At 34.4% G+C, this 22,907-nt stretch overlaps 5 protein-coding genes across 6 annotated transcripts; 1 reads left to right on the top strand and 4 right to left on the bottom strand.

Annotated features, from left to right (window-relative positions):
• Positions 1–188: 188 nt before the first annotated feature.
• Positions 189–1,948, bottom strand: SKIP2 (SKP1/ASK1-interacting protein 2). Its single transcript, XM_047317711.2, has one exon. The coding sequence runs from the start codon at positions 1,931–1,933 to the stop codon at positions 377–379; it is 1,557 nt and encodes a 518-aa protein (XP_047173667.2). The 5' UTR covers positions 1,934–1,948; the 3' UTR covers positions 189–376.
• Positions 1,949–4,799: 2,851 nt separating this feature from the next.
• LOC124841445 (cyclin-D3-3) lies at positions 4,800–6,512 on the top strand. The gene is made up of 4 exons (XM_047317720.2): positions 4,800–5,345; positions 5,437–5,638; positions 5,751–5,881; positions 5,963–6,512. Exons 1-4 carry the CDS (start codon positions 4,935–4,937, stop codon positions 6,236–6,238), a joined length of 1,020 nt encoding a protein of 339 aa, XP_047173676.1. The 5' UTR covers positions 4,800–4,934; the 3' UTR covers positions 6,239–6,512.
• Positions 6,513–8,990: 2,478 nt separating this feature from the next.
• On the bottom strand, positions 8,991–10,749 carry LOC124841443 (ADP-ribosylation factor 2-like). 2 transcript variants are annotated; one of them, XM_047317716.2, is made up of 6 exons: positions 10,627–10,749; positions 10,322–10,511; positions 10,004–10,074; positions 9,704–9,823; positions 9,446–9,564; positions 8,991–9,289 (listed from the first exon to the last, which is right to left on the bottom strand). In XM_047317716.2, the coding sequence occupies exons 2-6, from the start codon at positions 10,467–10,469 to the stop codon at positions 9,199–9,201; spliced, it is 549 nt and encodes a 182-aa protein (XP_047173672.1). In that variant the 5' UTR covers positions 10,470–10,511; positions 10,627–10,749; the 3' UTR covers positions 8,991–9,198. The 2 variants fall into 2 exon arrangements, with proteins under 2 accessions (XP_047173672.1, XP_087956752.1); XM_088100626.1 differs by having other exon boundaries at positions 10,322–10,477; positions 10,570–10,678.
• A 312-nt stretch (positions 10,750–11,061) lies between these two features.
• On the bottom strand, positions 11,062–11,803 carry LOC124841450 (uncharacterized). The gene is made up of 2 exons (XM_047317729.2): positions 11,546–11,803; positions 11,062–11,456 (listed from the first exon to the last, which is right to left on the bottom strand). Exons 1-2 carry the CDS (start codon positions 11,561–11,563, stop codon positions 11,244–11,246), a joined length of 231 nt encoding a protein of 76 aa, XP_047173685.1. The 5' UTR covers positions 11,564–11,803; the 3' UTR covers positions 11,062–11,243.
• Positions 11,804–11,940: 137 nt separating this feature from the next.
• Positions 11,941–13,895, bottom strand: EB1C (end binding protein 1C). Its single transcript, XM_047317728.2, has 6 exons — positions 13,673–13,895; positions 13,429–13,584; positions 13,221–13,324; positions 12,752–12,968; positions 12,559–12,672; positions 11,941–12,468 (listed from the first exon to the last, which is right to left on the bottom strand). Exons 1-6 carry the CDS (start codon positions 13,778–13,780, stop codon positions 12,190–12,192), a joined length of 978 nt encoding a protein of 325 aa, XP_047173684.1. The 5' UTR covers positions 13,781–13,895; the 3' UTR covers positions 11,941–12,189.
• Between the last annotated feature and the right edge of the window lie 9,012 nt (positions 13,896–22,907).

Raw genomic sequence — 22,907 nt, 5'->3', positions numbered from 1 at the left:
CCATATAATACACAGTCAGCAACGTAGCACCTAGCAAGTATATTAAGAGAAATGAGATTTATCATAATTTGTACAATTAATTTATGGTGAAATATGCAGATTTTTATCAAAACTAGACCGAGTTTTCAGTATTTAACTAGACCGAGTTTTCAGTATAGAGACAAACAGGGGAAATAATCTACAACAGATTGAAAAAAGAGACAATCAACGAGGGTAATTGACATATCTAGTTAACAATACAGATGCTGCTATCAGCTGTTCATAAGAAAACAAAAAATCACATAACCAACACCACAAAGACAGGCAATCAACATGAAAACTCATCTCACATATTGGGGGAAAGCCAACATGGGAAGAAGCTACTTTCTTACTAACATCATAAAAAGCTGCTACTGGACACATTATCAATGTTAGACAGCCTTCTGAAGGCACATGATAATATATTTCTACCAGCCAAAAGGCCCAACCTTGTTCGCAACATTGTCAATCGGGTGTTGTTATTAGTTGAAGGAGCCTCAGCCTCCGCCTCAGCGTCTGCCTCAGCCTCTGCCACACCATCCTGAGCTCCTCCAACACCATCACTTCCACTCCCATCCAAAGCTTCAACTTCACTATCATCATAATTAAACGCCAAAGAAACCCTCTTTTCTCGCACCCACTCTACCCCTCTACCAGTAATCTTTCTGCACTTCTTCACCTTAACCTTAACCAAATTGGGACACCCCGAAGCTAGAGCTCCGATCCCAGCATTGGATACAGGACACCCTTTAATGCATAGCTTCTTGAGTGCAACACACTTATCGGCAATACACTCAATCTCTGCATCACCAACCGTTCCAATCCCACAAAGAGCCAACCTCTCCAAATTCCTGCAATTGCAAGCAATCGCCGCCAAGCTCGAAAAAGTAGGGTAAACGCCAATCAACACAAGCTCCTGCAAATCAGGACAGTGTTTCGCAATCGCAGCCAAACCATCATCACCAATCCTATTAGTCCTCCATCCATCTATGTGAACCTTCCTCAACAACCTACACCTCTCAGCAACCATCGCAAGCCCTACATTGGAGCACTCCGCGGTTTTCACAACGTGCAGAGTCTCCAACCTCAAACACCTGGCCACCCCCACAAGTCCCACATCGCTAACTTGAACTTTCTCCAAGTGAATCTCAACCAAACCACCGTTTAAACACCCAATCCTAACCAGACTATCATCCCAATCCCCCGTACACCCAATCACCTTCAAAGTTCGAAGCTTCTTCGAACCAATCACAAGCGGCGCAAAGCTTTGACCGTTCACGAGCTCCTTTATGCATATAGATTTCAACGAAGCCGCGGCACCAACCTCCACCTCGGTGATTTGGGGGACCCCGCGGAGCCGCTTCAGCGTTAGATCTTCTAACGTGACGCATCGATCGAGCAGCGCTGCGATTCCCTTCGTGCCGAACATGCACGACGCGCACGATAGCTTCTTCAAGGCCTTGCAATTATCCCCTACGCCGGCCATTCCAATTTCCGTTACGTCACGGCACCCGCGCAACTTCAGACGCGTGAGGTTCCTGCACCGCTTCGAGATCATAATCAAAGCATCGTCGTTTAAGCTCGCGTACTTACGGTCGATTCGTAAAGTGAGTTTTGTGACCGATTCGAAGCGGTCAAACAGGGGAGAAACGAGCTCTTGCAATTCAGGCCGAGCGACAAGCGAGAGGCGGTGCCGTCTCTCGCCGTCCACGCGGCGCCATCGCCGGCAGACCTCAGAGCACTCTTTCCTGTCGGCGTTGCTGAGAAAATGGAAAATCACGGCCAAGCAATCGTCGGAAAGACGGATTGTGTGGTCGGCATCGAAATCGGGATCGCTGCTTGAATGTAACTGAGAAATTTGTTGGCGATTGATATCCGGCACAGGCGGCGCGGCGGTGGACGGTGACTGTCCCATGGAAATGTGTGCGGGAAGCGGCGGAGAGGTATTGAAGGATTTATTACAAAGAGAAGGCATTGAACTTAAGGGAGGAGGCGCGTGGGGCACTCGCGCAACCACCTGGAAGTGGGCGAGATTTGCGTATGGGTTCATGCATCAGAGTCAGCCCAGGTACGCTATAGTGGGCTTGCGTGTCTCTGTCATCTTGGACCTGGCCTTTCACCTTTCTTTTTCATCTTTAAACTTTTTTTTTTTATTACCTTCTTTTATTTATCTATTTTATACTCTACATTTAAAACTAAAATAGAAAATATATATATATTATATATATAACATAAAAGGAGTTCGTTTGCTAAAAAAGTAAGAGCATACATACCTTCTATTAATTATTTTCTACTACCATTATTTTTCTTATATTTTTAGACATTATTAAAATGATTGTAAACATAGGAAAAGAAAGGAAAATTAAAAAGTAGTATCTAGTACAGGTAAATTTCAGTTAAAGTTCGTTTCAACCCAATTGACTACTAGCAACACCTCTCTCTTTCCAGAAAACGCGCACATTACTTTACCTATTTTCTTTATTTGACTTAACATTTTCTCTAAAACTTTTCTTATTACCAATATTTGAACTTCTAAATATATGGAAAATTTTCAATTTATTAGTTATTTGAATGCTATAATTTAAAGAAATTTGAAAAGGTCATCTGAGCAGTCTTGAATATGAAGAATTTTTAAAGCCAATTACGCTATTAAATTGTGCGAAATTACCTTGAAATGCCGAAATGGTCGTCTTCATCGTCTCGTGTATTAGACCGAATCTAATGGGTTTTTTATTCATAAAAAAGTTTTATTTTCATATAAATTTTATAGATGCAAAATATTTTCAAATTAAAGAAAATTATTTATATAAAAATATCTCTTTAAGAACATTTTCTCCTTCACAAACCCCTAATTCAACACTAGTTGATGGTTGTGACTAGTCTGTATTAAAACTACAAAACCACTCATTTATTACCAGTTTTTTTACATCTTTTCTTTCATCTTTTTTCTTTCCGGTCATCGTCTTCATCTCTGAAATACCCGATTTCCATCGAGGACCCAATCTTCAGTCCACCATCAGAATTTCAGTTTCCAACATCTAATAATTTTACGTAAAAATAAAATATGAAAAGTATGTTTAATTTAAATATGTTATTATAATTCCTTAAAAGTATAATTAAGTTGTACACGTGTCTGTGTCATCCTTGCACTTGTGCGTTTCCCTTGAGTCAAAGTTATAATTGAAGATCAGAATTGATGATTACTTGGTTGGATGGGAAAAGCAAGCATTATTACTGGCAGGGATTGTTTTTCAAGTTCTTTTTACTGTTATATACTGCAACATCATCTTCAAGTAGCTATGGCGCAGTGGAACGAAAATAATGTTCACTTATTATTCTCTCATTTGCATCCAACACAACACGACAACCTTTTAAGCTCTTTTGGTCACTCTTGTCGTATATAGCAAAACCATCCACTTCACACCATCATTTACACTTTCCCAATTCTAATTAACATCGTCTCAAAACCCTAAACGTGTCGTGCTTCAATAATACAGGTTCCTTTTTAAGTGTGGATTATAATATACTATCAAATGATTCTGAGGGAAATCCCTTTAGAACAACCTCTTTTTTCAAAAGAAAAACCAGCAACACTACTTTACTTCGCATGACAAGAGACTCGTGACTGTGTTATTTTCTTCATATCTTATCAGCGAAGAACTTCTATTATCAGTAATATTATAAAAAGTGTTTCTTTTAATTAAGCGATGTAAGATTGAATCTTAGTAACGTGTCTTACTTTAGATATGAAATAAATTATGTCGAAGAGGAAGTACTTGTGCATTCATGATCCCTCATAATACCAACAACATATGTTTACAAGAAAATTGTGATCTGATGATACAAACATATGGTTTTTCCATGAAAACAATTAGATTATTAAAGGTACTGAAGCAACCCAGTTTAATGGTTTGTCATTAATGTAAGCCCATAGTTACTAGTGATTACTTAACATTTATATTACCCTTAGTAAGAAGAACATTACCACTACCACTAAATAACACCAATCACATTGTCATTTCGTCAGTGAATAAATATTGTCACTGTCAATGTTACAGTTTTATTATTATTATTATTATTATTATTATTATTATTATTATTAGTAAGAGAAAAATAGTTACATATATAATTATTATTTATGGTACAGAAGTAATCCGTTTTAGTGGTTTGTCATTGATGTTAGCAAATCCTTTCTATAACTGAGAATTTTATTAATTACCGCAACCGTGATTATTTAACTTTCATATTACCATTATATGTTATATTACCGTTAGTAGAAAAATTATCACTGCCACCAAATAAAACCAATCACGTTTGTTGTTATTGTCAGTAAATATTGTCACTTCCAATATTCACGTCTCTCCTCGTTACCAGAACAATAGTAATCACATATATAATTATAATGGTATTTTCATTTTTTTTTCTTCCATTTCACAAAAATCACTAAATTGTTGGTTATCAACATTTCCATTATTTAAATAATCATTTAAATTCAAACACTTGAACTTTTTTATACAAAAACAAGTTTAAAAATAATTATTTAAATACAGGATGTGCCCATATTATTGTTTTTAAAATGTAAGAGCTAAATTTATTTATTTTCTTGCATCCATTTTTTTTTTGGAAGTATTTTAGGAATGTGGGAACAGTTTGGCAGACAGCAAAAGGAAGAGGCGGGGAATAAAAAAAGACAAAGCTATCATAAAATAAATTTTTATTTATTTTAATTTATTTTATTAGTTTTGTTTTATGCAAACGTAACTGAGCTGAGTCCTAGTTCGAACTCTGACTATTATCTGCGTCAGTAACGTTATGAAATGAAAATATTAAATGGCTTCTTCTTCCTCTTCCTCACACCATAGCCAAACAAATTTCTATCTTCTTATTCGTATTCTTCGTCTTCTTCGTCCAACACCATGGCTCAGCCACCCTCACCCTCCTTCCTCCTCTGTCATGAACAATACTCCTCTTTCCAACAACATTCTCCAACTCTCATAACCACCCCATCTTCACCTTCCATTTTTTCCGACGACCACCTCTTCTCCCAACACGACCACCTTCTCTCTCTACTATCCAAAGAGACCGCAACGCATTTCACTCCCTCCCCTTCCCACCACGTCGTACGCTGGATTTCTACACTTTCCCATTTCCACGGTTTCGCTCCTCTCACCACCGTTCTCGCCGTTAACTACTTCAACAGGTTCGTTAACCGAAGGAGCTTTCAGACCGAAGATAAACCGTGGAAGACTCAACTGGCAGCCGTTGCTTGCGTCTCTCTCGCAGCAAAAGTGGAGGAAACACGGGTGCCGCTTCTTTTGGAGTTGCAAGTACGTTTTCCAACATCGCTGTTTGTTCGCTAAAGTTCCGAGTTTCCTTGTTTTTCCAATGTTAAACGTGGAAAGTTTTCGATTTGTTTAGGTGGAGGAATCGGAATTTGTGTTTGAAGCGAAGACCATACATACGATGGAGCTCCTCGTGTTGTCCACTCTCGAATGGAAAATGAACCCCGTCACTCCAATCTGTTTCTTTCAACACTTTCTCACAAGGCTTGATTTAAAGCGTCACTTGCACTGGGAATTTATGTGTGGGTGCCAACATGTTCTTCTTTCAGTCATTGCCGGTAAGATGTAATAACGTTGATAAATATGTAATAATGTCATTGCCGGTACATTCATATTAATCTGTGACTAACTCGGTGTTTATTGTAAAATTTATAATTATTTGTTTTTCAGATTCAAGGGTTATGAGTTATCTTCCTTCTACATTGTCTGCTGCTATAATGATACACGTTATTGAAGAGATTGAACCATTGAATGCTGCGGAGTACCGAAGTCAACTTCTTGGTTTACTCAAAAGTAACGAGGTGTGTCACTTTATCTTTAATTGCTAAAATCTGCTACATTTTTGAGTGATTGATTGTAAAATTTTGGTGGGTATGTTGCAGGAGCAAGTGAATGAGTGCTACAAACTGATGCTGGGACTATTGGTTTGCTGTAAAGGGATTCACAATCCTGGTCAGAGGCGCAAACGTGTCTCTGAGCCAAGTAGCCCTGATGGGGTCATTGATGCATCTTTCTGCTGTGAAAGCTCAAATGATTCGTGGTCAGTGGCATCACTTTCTGTGGAGCCAGAGTTAAAGAGGAGAAAAGATGAGGACCAGCAGATTCGTTTGCCCCCAGTGAATCGAGTGTCTATTGATGTTCTAAATATTCCTCGTTAATAACTTAGAATCATGGTAGTTTTATTAGAAAACGCAAGAAAATATCTGGCAGTTATGTTATGGAGGAGTACTTTTGCTGTCAGTTTCTACATTGATGGCTGAACACTTGACAATGAACGAGGCAGAGAGAAACTCTATTCCTTCACTGTTATACAAGAGGATCTGATACTGAGTAGCAACGTTACATGAAATGTAGTATTACATGTGCATGTTCAATTACGCGTGATGTTTCCCAATGAGCAACATTCAAGGGGTTTCCTTTGTTTCTTTGTTATCTTCCCATCTCTCCCTGTTAGTACAGAACAGGAACTCCACATTAAGGTTAACATGTAAACAAAGATGGCTAGAATGTCTTCTGCAATGCATTAGATGAACTAATGAAATTATAATACGAGGTCAAACAAGACCCGGAAACAAGTCAGTTAACAAAGACATACCAACTCTACATTTATGCTTTCACTTATCTCAATATGTTAATATTATGTTTATATGGAACCAATATGTTAATAAATGGATATGTATAATTTGGTTCCATTTGAGTCATCCTCATTTGTGGACATTTGGTCTCAAAGTTGTTGGTTACCAAACCCAGCTTTCAGTTCTAACTCCATTTCATGAATATATAATAACTCCTTTCTTGTCAGGTTTTGGAAGAAAATATAGCAATTAAAAGTGCATGATGTATTTTTCAATTCAATGGTCGTATAGTCTGATCAAACTTTTTTTTCCTGTTTGACAATAAGTATGAACATGGGACTTTAAGCAATTCAGTGTCTGTGGTTGCAAATTTAATGCAGCATTTGCTGTCACTAACTACCATATTATAATTGAAAATGCAAGTTCATATTATGAACACTATGGCTAATAATTGAAGATGCAACTCCATATGGGTTTTGAGCACTTGGAACATCTCTGACAGAAGCAACTTATTGAAGTTGCTTCATATATTAAAAGTGTAGTTTGTAATTTCTATTATGTCATACTGCTGTTAAGAAAGTTGTTCCTAATGTTGTTCTGACGGAAGAACTTTTAAGAAGCTTTAAGCAATTTACAATTTTAGATAATAATATTTATTATTTTAATTGGCAAAGTAATTTTTTTTTTTTACTTTTAAGGTTGAGATGCTTAGGGAAATAATAAAAACACCTTTTAAGCATATTGTGAGTGTTTGCATAACACTTTTTCAATAGACAAGTTCCTTGAAGCAACCTAAGGCAACTTCTGAACATTTCTAATTGAAGCTACTCTTGTCATTATAAAGTAAAGATGCGAAAATAGAAAATGCATTTTGCACGATAGCTAAATAATGATAAAGATGGGCTCTAGCTGCTATGAACTTGAATTGGATGTAGGTGATGGGTGATCGACAAGTTTTTTGGAATGATGAATTCTCTCTGAACTTTTAGGAGTTTTGTCAGACTTTTATGTTTGGAAAGTGATAGAGCCATGCTCATAATATAGCTATTAATTACACAGAAGAAGAGAAAATAGGCACGCAAAAGAGGCAAAATGATCAAAGGGAAGACCAGTCATCATAGGACGAAATATTTGAAAAAGACAAACTTTTTGAAATTGGGTGCCTCTGTTACCTCTCTGTCCTGTTCCTTTCCCATTTTGAACTGAGTTATGGTCAGCTATGTGTTGCTGTTTTATCATGGCATAGTTATGATGAAAGATTTTCAATGTGCCCAACAATAATTCTGTGTGATATAATGATTCTCCTTCATATTGAACTTTTGCATGCTTTGTTTAGACTTAGGAGAAGCATTAGGCAAACCAAAAACTTAGGTTGTGTTGACCAATAGGTTACAACTTAAATTGTTTGGCAAAAACAAGTCTGCTTCAGATTTTCTATCATACCAGAAAGAAGAAGATTGTGATATGATTGAAGTCTATTTGGGAGGAGTAGGATAGTGTTATAATTTCGATAGCAAAGGGACCACGAGTATGACCGAGGGGTGTGTGCCAAATGAAAAGGGTTCTTCTGATGTACAACCAAGAGACAGAAAATGTGCATAATGTGATATCTATCTATAGACTAAAGTTGCTACCTAGAAATATAGCATCAAAAGCTAATAAGGAGCCAGCATTCTCCACATGCACGTAATATTAGGTGCGTTATGCTTTTGGTTAAAAGTGCCAAATTTATGTAAGCCAGTTTTGTTTCCGCATAATCTACCTCTTTTAGCTACCATGCAAATATTGGTGTAGATGTTTGGTCTAGCGGCTTAATTATGAGACCACATAAGTTAAATGGAAAGGACTACCACCAAAAACAAACACTTTTTTTCCACCAACCTAAACAATATTGCTTACTCTATTCTTTATATCAAACAAATTCTTCACTTTAACATTCAAAATTTCAAACCCAGTAATAATGTTTGAATAAATTATTTAAATTAACAAGCTTTTCACATCAGAGCTTATGTTGTAAGTTTCACTACTTGAAATAGGCTAAAAGAGTAATCATTCTCTAAAGCCTTTTTCAGGGACCACCAAAAGCCTAAGTTAAACGAACACAGACCATGAATGCTTTATTTCATCTTTAACATGCCCTATCACGCAAGAGCCCCTCTAGCTTTCAAGCATAAATAATGCACATGTCCTTCCATCATGCGCTGATATTAAAGTTTTTATTAAGATAATGACAGATACATTAGGTTAAATCACGTCAATGATTTCTTCTAATCTGGACATTGTCATCATTTTACACTTTTTCCTTCTAACAGGTGTAGTCTACAACAGCTGGGTGTGCGCATAATACTCCTCATAACTTATGTACTTAAATGCCTTGAACGGCTATGTCATACATATATCACAGTGATTGACATCATAAGTAGTTCGAAGTTCAACAAATAACAGATACAATAAAACTCATTTATGTCTATTATCAAACTATATATATAATAGAGTCTGAGCATTCATATCATTGAAGATCAGAAAAGCAGTCAAATCCTGGTTCATCTTGTCTTGTTAGATATGTGACTGGATAACCAATCCAACCCTTCGTAGAGTCCTAGCCCAGATGTGGCACAGGTTGGTTGGATGAACCTTCATAAATAAATAACAAAAAACAGCTAAAATTAGTTATTCATTGAACATTATTAATTCTCACGAAGTTGTTATGTGTGATTGCTAAATGATTAGAGTTTTAAACCTATGCCTTGGTTTCTGATATTGAATCATTGTAATTAAAATGTGACATACCAGCGACGCAGGCGAAGTGAATGTAAACCAAGTTTGTCTGTAATTTCCGCAACACTTAAAGCATTAGGAAGGTCTTGCTTATTGGCAAACACCAGAACTGTAGCATCGCGAAGTTCATCCTGCAATGCTCATCATCAAACAAGATTATTGCCTCATTTAACTGTCCGAGAACAAAGCTTGCTGATTTTCATTTGGGGAATCTTCTGATAAAATTTAACCATGGTTCAAAGTCTTACTTGTTTAACTAAAATTACTGACCTCACTTAGCATTCTGTGCAATTCGTCTCTGGCTTCCAAAATTCTGTCTCTATCGTTACTGTCTACCACAAAGATAAGACCTTGTGTGTTCTGAAAATAGTGTCTCCACAATGGTCGAATCTACATATATAGGATTTGGCATAGAATCGGATTATAGTAGTTTTTGTAACATGTGCATGGATCGTTACCATATACTGATGATCCCATAAAAATTATATTTTGGTAGACAAATCTGTAACCGCAGGATTTCAAGGTTCGTTTCTTAATAAATTAAGATGTATCCAGAAAAACACAAAATACCTTGTCCTGCCCTCCAACATCCCAGACGGTGAAGCTGACATTTTTGTACTCAACAGTCTCCACATTGAAGCCTGATCCATCAAACACATATGCCCAATTTTAATCATTTCATTTGTCACCCATATTGTAAATATAATTATCTTTCGATTTTTATAATTTAAAAGTGTAACTTTTTCTTTTTGATTTCTCTCAATATGAAGTTCATGAGAGAAATAAGGTGGATCAATCACACGTCCTTGAGTACAGTATATATATAGTACGAATTCAGAATATTTGTCTAAGAACAGAGGGAAAAAAGGTACGGTGACTAGTATGAACCTATTGTGGGTATTGTAGTGACGATTTCTCCCAGTTTAAGTTTATAGAGTATTGTTGTTTTCCCAGCTGCATCAAGACCCACCATGAGGATCCTCATTTCTTTCTTCGCATAAAACAATCTCATTAGCCGTGACACCGTCAAACCCATTGTTGCCTCTGTTTCAATCAAAATTTTGGCTGAAAAACCCACCTAAAATGTAAACAGTGGAAAATTAAAAACAAAATTAACCATAGAATTCTTTTCATACCAAAAAGATGTACTTTTTTCTCTTCCAAACTTTGATGGAAGGAGAGGAAGGTACTACCTCAAAAAGATGTACTTTTTCGCAAGCAGAGGAAACTTAAAAATTACTCTGTTGCTCGTATATTTTATAACCATGTGACCAGAAAATAGCACCGGGAATCAATACTGCACTAGTAGAAAGAGGAATAGGATTCGAGTGTAGATAGCTGAACGAATAAAGTGGAATGATGGGCATGCCATTTGAAACCATGGGTAATAAAAGCGACTTATTATGATTGTCCCTCCATGCAAAAGCGATCTTCTGATATGAATTTTCTAGTCCCATCCAGAAGTGAGATTCGGATGACACACTACAGAAGTTACATCAGCGTCAAACCAAAGCGAGGGTTCACGCAAAAGCAACAAACCTCGATTTTCTAAAAAACATGTTTTTGTTAATGTGGATGTGAAAATACCGAAAAATGGTATAGCTGGTTTGGCTAATCAGCCTTGGAATAGAAAGTAAAAACAGGGATTTATAGGATTAATTCGGATACAATACTGAATACATCGCACTACTTTGTCCATGTCTTCGTGACTACCGGACAACATAGCAATAACAATAAAAGAATAAATTTACACATTGCCAAACCTATTTCCTTGGCTAAACAAATGGATCAAGGACACTCCATGGTTACATTACTTTTTGGCCACGGCATCTTTGGCGGACTGTAGAGTGGATGTAACAGCAGCAGCAGCACCGGCAAGTATTCCACCACTGGTGTTTTTCGTTGTATGGACCTGGTGAATTACATCAACCTTCCTCATTTCTTGACCTTGCCCTGCTGAAGATCGATAATCCACACTTTCCACCTTTTTCTCCTCGCAATTCTGTGCATTCGCAGTCTCATTCTGACAGAAGGATTCATACAGATTCATTCATTTATCATTAGAACTGCAAAATACATAAACAGAAAAAGGTTCTGGAGTTACATACTAACCTTCGATTGTTCATTCATGTTAACCAATTAAATTAAAAATTATAGATCACTTCCTCCCGGGTTATTTGTAATGGAATTTGGGCTTTTAAGAGTGGAGGAAGGCAAATCAAGACTATCTATGAATACGGAGAACAAATGCGGAGTAAAAGGACCTAAATAACTACGCACCCCACATGTCACCGCTTGGCATGTCCTCACATTCGGTAATTGAATTGATGATATTTTTGGAAGGGAGCCTAAAATTAAAAACATTATTTTGTTTAACCAGGTGATTATTGATTGATAGCGTATCTACAATTCAGGAATTGATTACAAATGTAATTTGACCCGATTTGACAATGGTATTCGATCGTCACAAAATAATGAAAAAGAAAAGCTGAAAATGGAATTGGAGATAAACAAGCCAGAAATTGCTTGACTAGGATCAGAAACAACAATTTGTTGATGACAATAGAAAAATCTACAAGGCAAAATATATCTGGCTATATTTTTCTAGGCTGATATATGTTATAACTTGATAACACAACTATCCTAGAACACCTAATCAATATAATATCCCGTCAATTTCACACATGAAACATAACCAAAACAGTTGAACAGGTTGCTAATTGAGATTAACAACTAAAGGACGCCTCCCTCCTTCCTTAACAAGTCATAAGAGGTGACCCACTACAGTGAATATCCGAAATATCAGAAAGCCTCTGTCTGGGAGACAACGTTGCGATGCCAGCAGCATCAAAATCAATATTGGCAATATTCTTTCTCTTGTGAGTTTCTGAACTGCTTTTCTCTTCCGAAACCTCAGCGATTGGGCTCAACCCCTCTATTTCCTTGTGACCAACAGAAAGCATAGCTTGAGCTTCAGCCACAGCCGTCCCATCATCATCTGCAGCATATAATATCTTCTGAATCGCCCCAACGATCTGAATCATCATAAACAACAATCACAGCACACATGATCATTACCTAATAGCAACACCAGTCAATAACTAAAAACAACGAAAACACAGTACCGGAGAGTGTTCTATCTCAGGAGTCTGGCACAGTATCTCAATATCTCTCAGTTTTGCAAAGTAGAAGTCCCGTTCTTTCTCCAGACTATCGATGGACAACTTCAACTCCGTTATCTGCATCAACTTGAATATTAGAGAAATGTATTTTCATCATTCGTTTGATAATTCTCGTTTACGTGAAAACAGAAAAAACCTTTTCCTCATAGGCAGGGCCACCTGCACTAGGTGCTCTCGCGACCTTAACAGCCTGATTTGTAGGATTTGCATTGGAAACCTCGGTTCTTCGAGAATTATGGGAAGACTGAGGTCTCTGCGAAGAAGAACCCTTGGTAGAGGCTTGGGAGTTTGCAGATTTCTTACTCGTTTCTCTTCCTCCTCTGCAAACCTCTCTCCTCTCCAAAGCATTATACCTACAAACACTCAGCATATTGTATTTTAATTTTAAATTTAAATAATTTATATCCCCAATACCTAAAACATTGCACTACAGAATCCAAAGTTCACAAGATTCTCCCCGCCTGGTTAGGTTTGAATTTCAATCCTAAACCCTAATTATCAATTCAAAACAACTAGCCAATGATAGCAAGTTAATTTCAGCGAATTAAAATAGGAATCTGCAAGGATAAATATATAGGAAGAGAATCAAATTAAGATTGTATTACATGTTCTGTCCTGAATTGACAGAATCACAGTATCTTTTCATCCACTGCATGAACTCGAGGTTATCCAGTGGCCTTCCTTTCACGAGCTTGCTGACTTCGATGTGCTGTCAGACACAATGAGCAATTCAGTAACCCAATTAAAGATCGTCCAAAATTAAAGCAAAAACAGAGACCATATTGAAAGAGGAGGAAGGGAGAATGTTGTTACCTTGGTGATTTTGAGTTTGTTGAAGACATCTTGAAGAACCTTGTAGTTCTGAATCATCTCATACTCGTTCTTGGCATCGAAATTGACTTTGTGCATCGGCACGATCCCTGGATGAGCCGCATCGAGAAGCTGGCAGTGAACTGCGCCAGAACATGCCTGGAAATTTTTCGATCAAACGAAATTAACAGAGTAAGAAACTGTGAAAGAAAACTTAAACAAAGTATAAAAAGAACTGGATCAGGACCTCTTCGACTTTGGAGAGACTGAGTTGCAGAGTCGAGTTGATCCAAGAAAGAATCTCAGATCTGCCGACGAAGTAAGCCGCATCCATAATTCCAATGTTGGTCGCCATTTCTCTCTCTCTCTCTCTCCCTATGCTCTTTTGTGTTCTCTTTCTACTAACGGCTCTTTCGCAAAGAAACAGAGGTGGTATATATATGGAGAGTGGAGCGGGAGTTTTCAAATTCAAAATCTCCTGATAGGTGATAAACGTCTCAAAGCTGTCTTAATAAGGAATCCACGCAACGTTCGTCTAAGCTGAATGTGGTGTGGACCGAACATTTTGGGTTGGGCTTTAATTTCAGTACTTGGGCTTATAGCAATTTCTTGCATAGTGGGCTTTAACAAAAACACTCTAAATCGGCTTTCATATCATACATCTCAAAACTTGCGACCTTAAATAATTACTACTATTTGACCATTAGTCGGTGCAAGACTATAGTCAACAAATAAACAAACCTAATTTTAATGACAAAAAATATACAAGTAATAAAATATAACAATTAAAGGAAAAAAAATATTTTTGATAATGTTTTTTTACAAATAAAAATGTTTTATTGTTATTCATTAGTATCTAGCCTTCTGGTGACGTGATAAAAAGTATCAGAATAAGTGATCTTCCTTCTAGCCTTTTTTATTCTTCCAAGTCTTCGTGATTATTTATAAGCTCCCTTTCAAATCAAATCTACTAATTATTTTTACCAAATATTATAACTTAATTTATAGCTTTTCAGCCAATAAATAATAAATATTCCATGTTAACAATATATATCATTTTTCTGTCTCTTAATATAAAAGGTGACTGGCCAGCCACATGTAATTGATTACTCAGTCGAAAAGTTGTATGTTGAAAATGATTAGATAATAAGTCATAATAATTTTAAAAAAAATTACTAACTTTTCACATATTTGTTGATAACTAAATTATTTTTAATTCTCGTGGATTAATCAAAATGTCTTTTGTACACAAAAATGAAGATTAACATACAAATTAAATTCATAAGAAAAATTATAATTCTGGCAATTATTTTTCTTTTGCCTCTTAACGAATTTGTTTAATTGCTTATTACATGACTAGGTTTGATTTGGAAAAAACGTATACGTTGGAAGAAATAAAGGAGACAGACTGTCTCGGACGGTTTGTCTTTAAGAAATTTGGATGCAGCATCATTTTAATACTGAAATTTAAGAATAAAATAACAATATACAATTATCTCGGTATTTATATATAAAAAGAATTTAAAATATTAACATAGTGATAAGAACAACCAATATTAGAAAAGTGTATCATTGTCAATTTTAAACTTTCAGAAAATATTATGGTAAAGTGATTACAAATATAGTTCTTATGGCATTTTCAATAATTTTGTTGCTTTTATTTTGGATCCCACCGAGAAAAACCAGTCATGTTATTACTGTAAATAACTAATCGTTTGGATTGGGCTTTCCCTTCTTAATTACTTGGGCTTATAACAATTTGTATCCTAGTGGCGTTTAGAATCTCCTTTAGAGAGATACTCCCTCTATCACCACACACGGCTTTCTACACCTTCCCATTTTTTTTTAATTACAAACATATCATATTTTCTTTTATCCTTTACCTTTTTTAACTTTGTTTTTAAAACCCTAATTTTTTACTTTTTTATTCACTCAGTCGCACTCACTCTCACACTCTTACTTTCTCTCTTCCTCTCTTATTCTCATTTTTCTCTTTTCCCAATTTCTCATCTTTCTCTTTTCTCAATTTCCCATTTTTGTCAAGATTCTTTGTGAACATGTATTGTCTATGTGTTGGATGCTACTATGTGCCTCTGTTTTGTGTTAAATGAAGAAGAGAAATGCGAAAGACGGCAACGAATATGAGGTACCCATAGAACACTTAAACGGATCTCGAAATCCCTTCACGGATATCGACATCCATTTACCCTTCAATGGATGTCGATATTCGTCGACAAATTTTGAGATCCGTTTAAGTGTTCTATGTATACTCCATATCCGTTTAAGGGTACTGAATTTTGTATTCACATCTGGGAACCTTCTGCTTGGCACCACCACTTGACCACCTTCGACCACCATAATAGCACAATTAGAGGAAAGAATAAGCAAGATAAATTTGATTTTCGTGGAAGTGCTTGAGTGTGGGACTGCATTGATACAATGGGTGGATGTTGGTGAAGGTAAATATATTTTAACTATCACGAATTAAATATTTTACAAGGGCAAAAGAGGAATAGGAAGTGTAAGAAGTAATGTGTGGTAGTGAAGGAAATAACATTCATCACCTTATATCTTGCATTGTATCCTAGTGGGCTTTAGGACATTCAACGAGACATAATTAGTATTATTTTATCACTGGTTTGTGCAATACCCTAGTTAACAAATAAACAAACATTAATTTATTAGGAGAAAACATATGTAAAAGGATAAAAAAATATTACAATTTGAGGGAAAAATATTATACTTTTAATAGTGCCTATTTATAAATAAAAATATTTTAATATTATTGGTTAGTATTTACCATTTAGGTGACCGTGAGTAAAATTATTAGAATAGGTGGCTTTCTTTCTATCCATTTTAACTTATTTTCAGACTTTATGACTATTCATAAGGTACAATCAAAATAAATGTATTAATGAATTTTACCAAATAGTATTAGCTAATTAATTATTCTTAGGAAGAAGGTTAGAGGCAGAAAAAGGTTAGAGGCAGAGGAAGGTGAAGGAAGAAAAAGAAATCTTGAAGACTACTAATATAAATATGACGAGTTAATGTTAATTTGACAAAAATAATCAAATTAATTTTTCTTAATAAATATTAAGATTTAATTTAGTAAAAAAGATACATAGGAATTAAAGTGAATCATACCAAATTACTAGGTAAGCTTAAAATTTGTATTAAAATTTTATCTAAACAACCAAATGAAAATTATTCTAACCATAAGATGAATTATAATTTGTTATTTTTTTTCTTATACTCATATCTATATTCATATATACCATACATGGACATAGTGATATTAGTACAAAATAGAATTATAACATCTTATATTCAGTATTAGCACAAAAATAACCAACCTAAAAGATTATTAGTGGTTTTTTTTGTAAATAAAATGAAGAGTTTGAAACCATACATTAATGATGGCCAATGTCATGTCACATTTAAATGTTTGTTTGCAAAGGCGACATCATATGATTTTTAAACATTTAAATAAGTCGGTTAAAAGGCATGTTCTCAAGAAATATAACATCTGATAATGAAAGAGCCAACGTCATATATCTTTTAAACATCTATTTAGAGAGGGGTTAACATCTAATGATGTTTTAAACATGGTAAGCACCATTGACAACTAATATTCATCATACCAAGAGAATGCAAAGTTGAATAAATTTATTCCATGCACAAAAAGAGATAACCTAAGTTGAAATCCATGTTACAAACGCGAGCGTCGCTTTTTTTCATATCATCTACATAATTGTTTTAATATTAACCTATGTTTTAAATGTTTCCAATTTAATTAGAGTTGTGAGTAAGCTCAAATTACAACAAATTCAACTAGTGTATCCAAAGTTTCAAACTCATTCATATTAAAGTTATTAATATTTGCATGTCAATTTATGACCTTGAAATTGAATATTTTATGTCATGTTTAGCGAAACAAGCAATCATATTTATGGGCATTTGATTATTACGTCATCTCTTAGATAAAAGTCATTATTCAAGTAGGTACCAGACATGATTGGTTTGAGTTAATAATATTTATCTTTCACTTATTACAAATCACATCAAAATCTAAACATTAACATGCATACATAATAAAGTTATGTTATTTTTGCAGCACTTCAAGAATCAATCACCTATAACGAATGACATAATAAAAAAGATAAGACAAAAGTGTACAAGATATCTAGTAGAACGGTGGAATTACGATTCACAATAACAATTGTGCTTTCCTTGAAAGCTATCTAGGACAAGTTTTTTATTATTTGTTTTGTTCTAATAGTCTTAGTTTTGATAGTTTTTGTATTAGTTGTCTCATTTTGTTTGTTTTAATGGTTTAAGTTTTGAAATATAATGTGTGTTTGGGAATTTTTCAAAATGTTCTAAAACGTTTTCTGTTTTTCAGTTTGGGTAAATTGTAAATATTAAAATAATTGAAAAAAGACACTATTTGGTGTTGCCCCTTTAAGGTCAGAAGTGGCACCAATTGCCTGTCCATCTATTGTGATGTCTATCATTAAGGAAATCATACTTTCTTACCACCAACATTTTTTTGACCTAAAACTGACATTAATTTGATATTTTTGACTAAAATGTTGAAGTTTCTTCTAACATTAAATATCAAAACTAACAAACATATTTCAAAAGTCTTTTTTGTAGTAGAGTAAAAAAAATGTAAATATGTATATTTTTTATTGTAAATTTTATCAATGAGATTAGTATAGATAAATTGTATGTCCATTTGTATCTCGTAAGTGATAAAAATATTAATGTAATTTTGAAATAATATTTTAATTTTACTCATAATAATCGTACTTTTATTAATTATTGATTTTATTATAGGTAAATGTTGTTTAAAGGTGAACTTTTTCAATAAGATTTATTACTACTTACTTATATTTACTTTTTTTAACTACATATATAACATATACACAACAATAAAATACTCAACAACTCTAATAAGTGTTTTTTTTTTATATTTTCTTTCATATTATTTTTTTCTTAAACAATTTTATTAAACGGGTTCAAAGATCATTTACTTAATTTGGTTCATCTGATGAATTGTTTTATATAGGAAAAGGAACACATTATTTTTGTCTTATGGATCGCAATGCATGTGTTTTATTTTTAACGATAGTGTCATGCGTGCTTTAATCTAAACTCTTTTTAATCTCTTATTGTATTGATATTGTTTTTTTTTATATAATAATTGTTTGACTTTATCAATCACATTTATTTTTTATGTGTTTTCTCTAACCTTCTTAGATAGAAGATCTATTTATTAAACCTTTTAATGCAAAATTAAAAAGAAATCTTATATAAGTGAAGTCACTCAATCAACTCTAAAAAATTTTACGGATGAAATTGTTTTTACTCACAAAGCAAAGAAGTTTTTGGCTTACTGTGTCAGAACCCATTAAAACTTACTAAAAAACCAAGTAGTGGGAGCCAAGTGCCAAGGAGAGAGTCAGGTTTCAGATAGTGAAAAACATGTGGTTGCAAGAGAGTGGCTGTTCGGTTTTGGTGACAGCAGTATTTAAGGCCAAATTTCAAATGTCGTGCCACTTCTCTGGATGCTTTCCTTCTTCTCCAAACTACTGAAACCATTTCCTCCTCCTTCTCTCTAAATCTCCTTCATCTTCTCTCTAAGAAAATCTCATCTTCCTTCTTCCGATCACCTCTCAGGCACCGTTTGAACTCTCCCGGCGTCAAGGGCTTTCGTTTCAACCGATCGGGTTGTGGTTCTAAGCTGGTGAGTTACTTTCTCCTTAGCACGTTCGTTCTTTTCACATGCAAACCAAGATTTCTGGTTGCCTGAGCGAATCGTATTATTCTGAGTATTTCTGGTCTTCTGTTTGATTCAGTTTCTTAAAGCGTGACTGTCGAACGTTAAGGTCTTTGGTAGTGGTGAGCTCTATTCTGCATCTGTGAGCGTTCGGTTACGTTTAGAGGTAAGGGAAGCTTATATAATTTGATTAAGATTCTTGTTTTGAACGTTTGTATGTTTGTATGATACTTTGTTTGGTTATTTGATGAGTATGAAATATGTGTGTTACTGCATGGTTGAATGTGTAGATGGATGATTGATAAATGGTGTGAACTGAGTTGAGATAGCGTTTGATATTCAAACGGAAGTATTCTGAGTAAATGTTGTAGTATGGTCGAGCGTCATGAGTGATCTTTTTATTCTTCCTGGAAGTACATGGTCTTAATTGATTTCTCATGCTTTAGGGATAGTCATTCATTTTATAAGTTTACTAGTGCTCGGTCTTGGATCAAGCGTTCGGTCTCAGCGCTCGTTCAATAGTGTTCGGTTTCTATAGTGTTCGGTCTTAAATCAAGCACTGGGTCTCGTTTCAGTAATCTATTATTACCGTTTTTAGAATAAGAGTCTTAAGCCAAACTCAATAGCGTTTGTTACTTCATAGTTTCTAATCAGTTATTAGTATTGGGTGTTAAACAGTGTTGGTCTTTAAAAGGTGTTCGGCCTAGAGTCTTAGTACTCGGCCTAGGCTTTGTGGCGTCCGGTTTGAACTCTTAGGGGTCAGTTTATTGAAGTGGGTAAACTCGTAAATAGCGCTGGTCATGTTAGTTTCTAAGAAGTGTATTCCAGTCGGACTTGTGCTATGATGAGAAAGTGTGATCTTATTTCAATTGAATATATTAATGATGAAGTATAAGAGAATTTGAAATGTGATGCGAATGAAATAGTTTGGTTATGAAAGAGTATTCCAGGGCGGAATATCTCAGAAAGTGGTCATTGATTGGTAAAGTATGAATGTGGGCAAAGCTTAGCGGGCATTTATCCTGATATTCCATGATTACTCATTCTCACGTATAGAGGAGTAAATCATGTGTGGGAATTGCAGGAGGTCCTAGTGCATAAGGTTAACTTGGACGAAACGGATTAACCTCGGGTGGCAGCTGTTGAGGGTATCCCATTTACTACATCACCCGGGTGCACAAACGTCATAGCTACACAGGATTCATACAGTCCGGACAGTCAGAGTCAAGTGGTTGGTCTTTGTATGTCATGATGTATGAATTATGATTTGGTGGTTGTTTGATTTAATCACGAACATTGGATGTTTTTATTGAAGCAGTTAAATTACATAAGCTTACCATATTTATCATCTTGTTTGTGTCGTACGTTCGGTCGTTGTCCTGTTGCAATGATCATCTGTGTGGATATGAGCAGAAGGAGAAGAGTTGCTGGAAGAAGCACTAGAAGAGGTGGAAGTGAAGGCCGAACCTTAGGAACGTTCGATTAGTTGTTAGCCTCTTCTTTTGTAGGACCGTTCGATATAAGTTTATTTTGTAAACTGTTCGATGTAATTGTAGCCAGTGTGCGGTTTTTTTTACTCCCTGCTATTATGTAAGGTCGTTCGGCTGTAATAGTATCTCGTTATGTGTAGAACTGATCTGTAGTATTATTAATGTGATTATTCTATTATATAATTTTATACTGTATTTTTGGGATGTTACACACTGAAATATAATTTTTCTAATATGTAAATTGATTATTCTAGAATAATTAGAGATGGTTAAATAATTTTTACTCCTAAACATAATTTATGATAAAGAATTTTTTTTATTATCAATATATTTTAAATATTTCTTGTGATAAATTGTTTTAGCATGTTAAAATTGTTATTGAATTATGAAAAACATTGGAATTAAAAGGTAAATACGTTGAAAAAGATTTATTATTGAGAAATGAATGAATTTCAAGTAATTAATAATATATTTATTTTTTATCACTTTCATAGGTTTAAAAATATTATTTACAACTTGAAATTAAAAGGAATTGTTTTTTTCCACATCTTGATTGTGGTTTTTATGATTTCAAAGTTATCTCCATCACATATGATTGTGCTTGAAATTCAAAATATAAGCTCAAAATATCCACTTTTAATTGTAAACTAACCTATTAATGTTCTATTCTTAAGGCGGGGTGTGTGACAATAATAAGATTACAGTTTTACTTTGATATATTTGAAATGTTTCGAATGATAAAATAATAGAATATTATTTTTTATCAATGTAATTATTTCATTATATACTATTAATTTTTGCGAAGTTTTTATTTTTAGATTTTTTTTAAAGAAAATTGTTTAAATTTTCATCAATTTTAAATATTTCAACACCGAGAGTAAGGGTCAACGATAAAGAAAATTTTCATCAACTTTAGTATTTTTTAATTATTTACTATTGAGTTTTGTGATTTTTGCATTTCTAAAATTTATTATGAAAAGGTAATATAGAATAAATTTTCATTAATTTTATGTATTATTATTATAGACAAAATAATATGGAATTTGACATGATACTCCATTTAAACAACAGTTAAGAGAAAATAGAAAACATTGAAAGAGTGAATTTCTTAAAAAAATAACAATAAACAAAATTATGTAGAGATTGGTCATGGCAGGGCAGCAAAAAATCAACTAAAAAACCCACTTAAAATGTTCGTAGATACATAAGAGGCTAAATTTATCTTTCCTTTCACACTGTCCCACGCGACCAAACCAAAGTTGAAATTTTACACTGCTACAGCTCAGCTTTATTTGTTGGTTACCGAAGTAAGAAATAGAATTCACGATTAAAATAAAATAAACAATAGATAATAATACAATTTCATTAAAAATAAAAAAAAATTATGTATTTTTTAAATTCTAAAAGAAAAACCATAACCCGCCGGTTTATAAATAAGAAAACGAAGTGTTCCACTCGCATTAAATTGTTAATCAAAAGAGCGTTCAATCAACGACAATATATTATATTTACATTATATCGCATGATAATACAATAAGAGAGAAAAACATCAGTGTTGTTTGTTAATGTGACATTATATTTGCATTATCCAACGTCGAAGAACTTGTCGGCGCCCAATTGAATATTCTTTTAGCTGCTGAATGTGGATACGTTAGAAGACGATCAAACTGAAAAAAACAACCTGAAACGTAGGATGTGGAGTTGAACTGAGTTAGTACATAGTTCATTGATTGCATCTTTGAATGAACTAAATAGGTCGAAACTGAAGAAGATGGTCATATTTAAAAAGTGTATGGATATGGTTGGTTTCCAAAAGAACAGCCGTGGTAATCATAATATTCCAACTTACAAAATTGTCCTTCATACTCTTATCACTACTTTTTGTTAGTGTATGAGTGTGGGTAATGGTTATGTTAACAGTTCAAGATAAAACTGAATAATAATGAGCAACTAAGCTCCCAGAATTGAAAGGATGGTGACCCTTCACCAAACCACACCACCTAAGATAGGGGACACTGGGCTGGGCTCCACTCTTTGACAAAACACCCATATTATTGGAGGACCATCATCTCTCTACTTTTTCTGCATTCCAAATCTTTCTTTAACAGTTTTACCAAATTTAATTCTCAGATCTATTTTCATACATTTAACATATTCAATACATTTACTAAAAATTAGTGTTATGAAAACATGCCATTTCACATTGA

The sequence above is a fragment of the Vigna umbellata genome, chromosome 10 (genome assembly GCF_029865625.1).
Source record: "Vigna umbellata cultivar VRB3 chromosome 10, Vumbellata_1.0, whole genome shotgun sequence".
Taxonomy (NCBI): Eukaryota; Viridiplantae; Streptophyta; class Magnoliopsida; order Fabales; family Fabaceae; genus Vigna; species Vigna umbellata.
The sequence above is the reverse complement of the archived record's forward strand: the minus strand, read 5'-3'. Positions and strand labels throughout refer to the sequence as shown.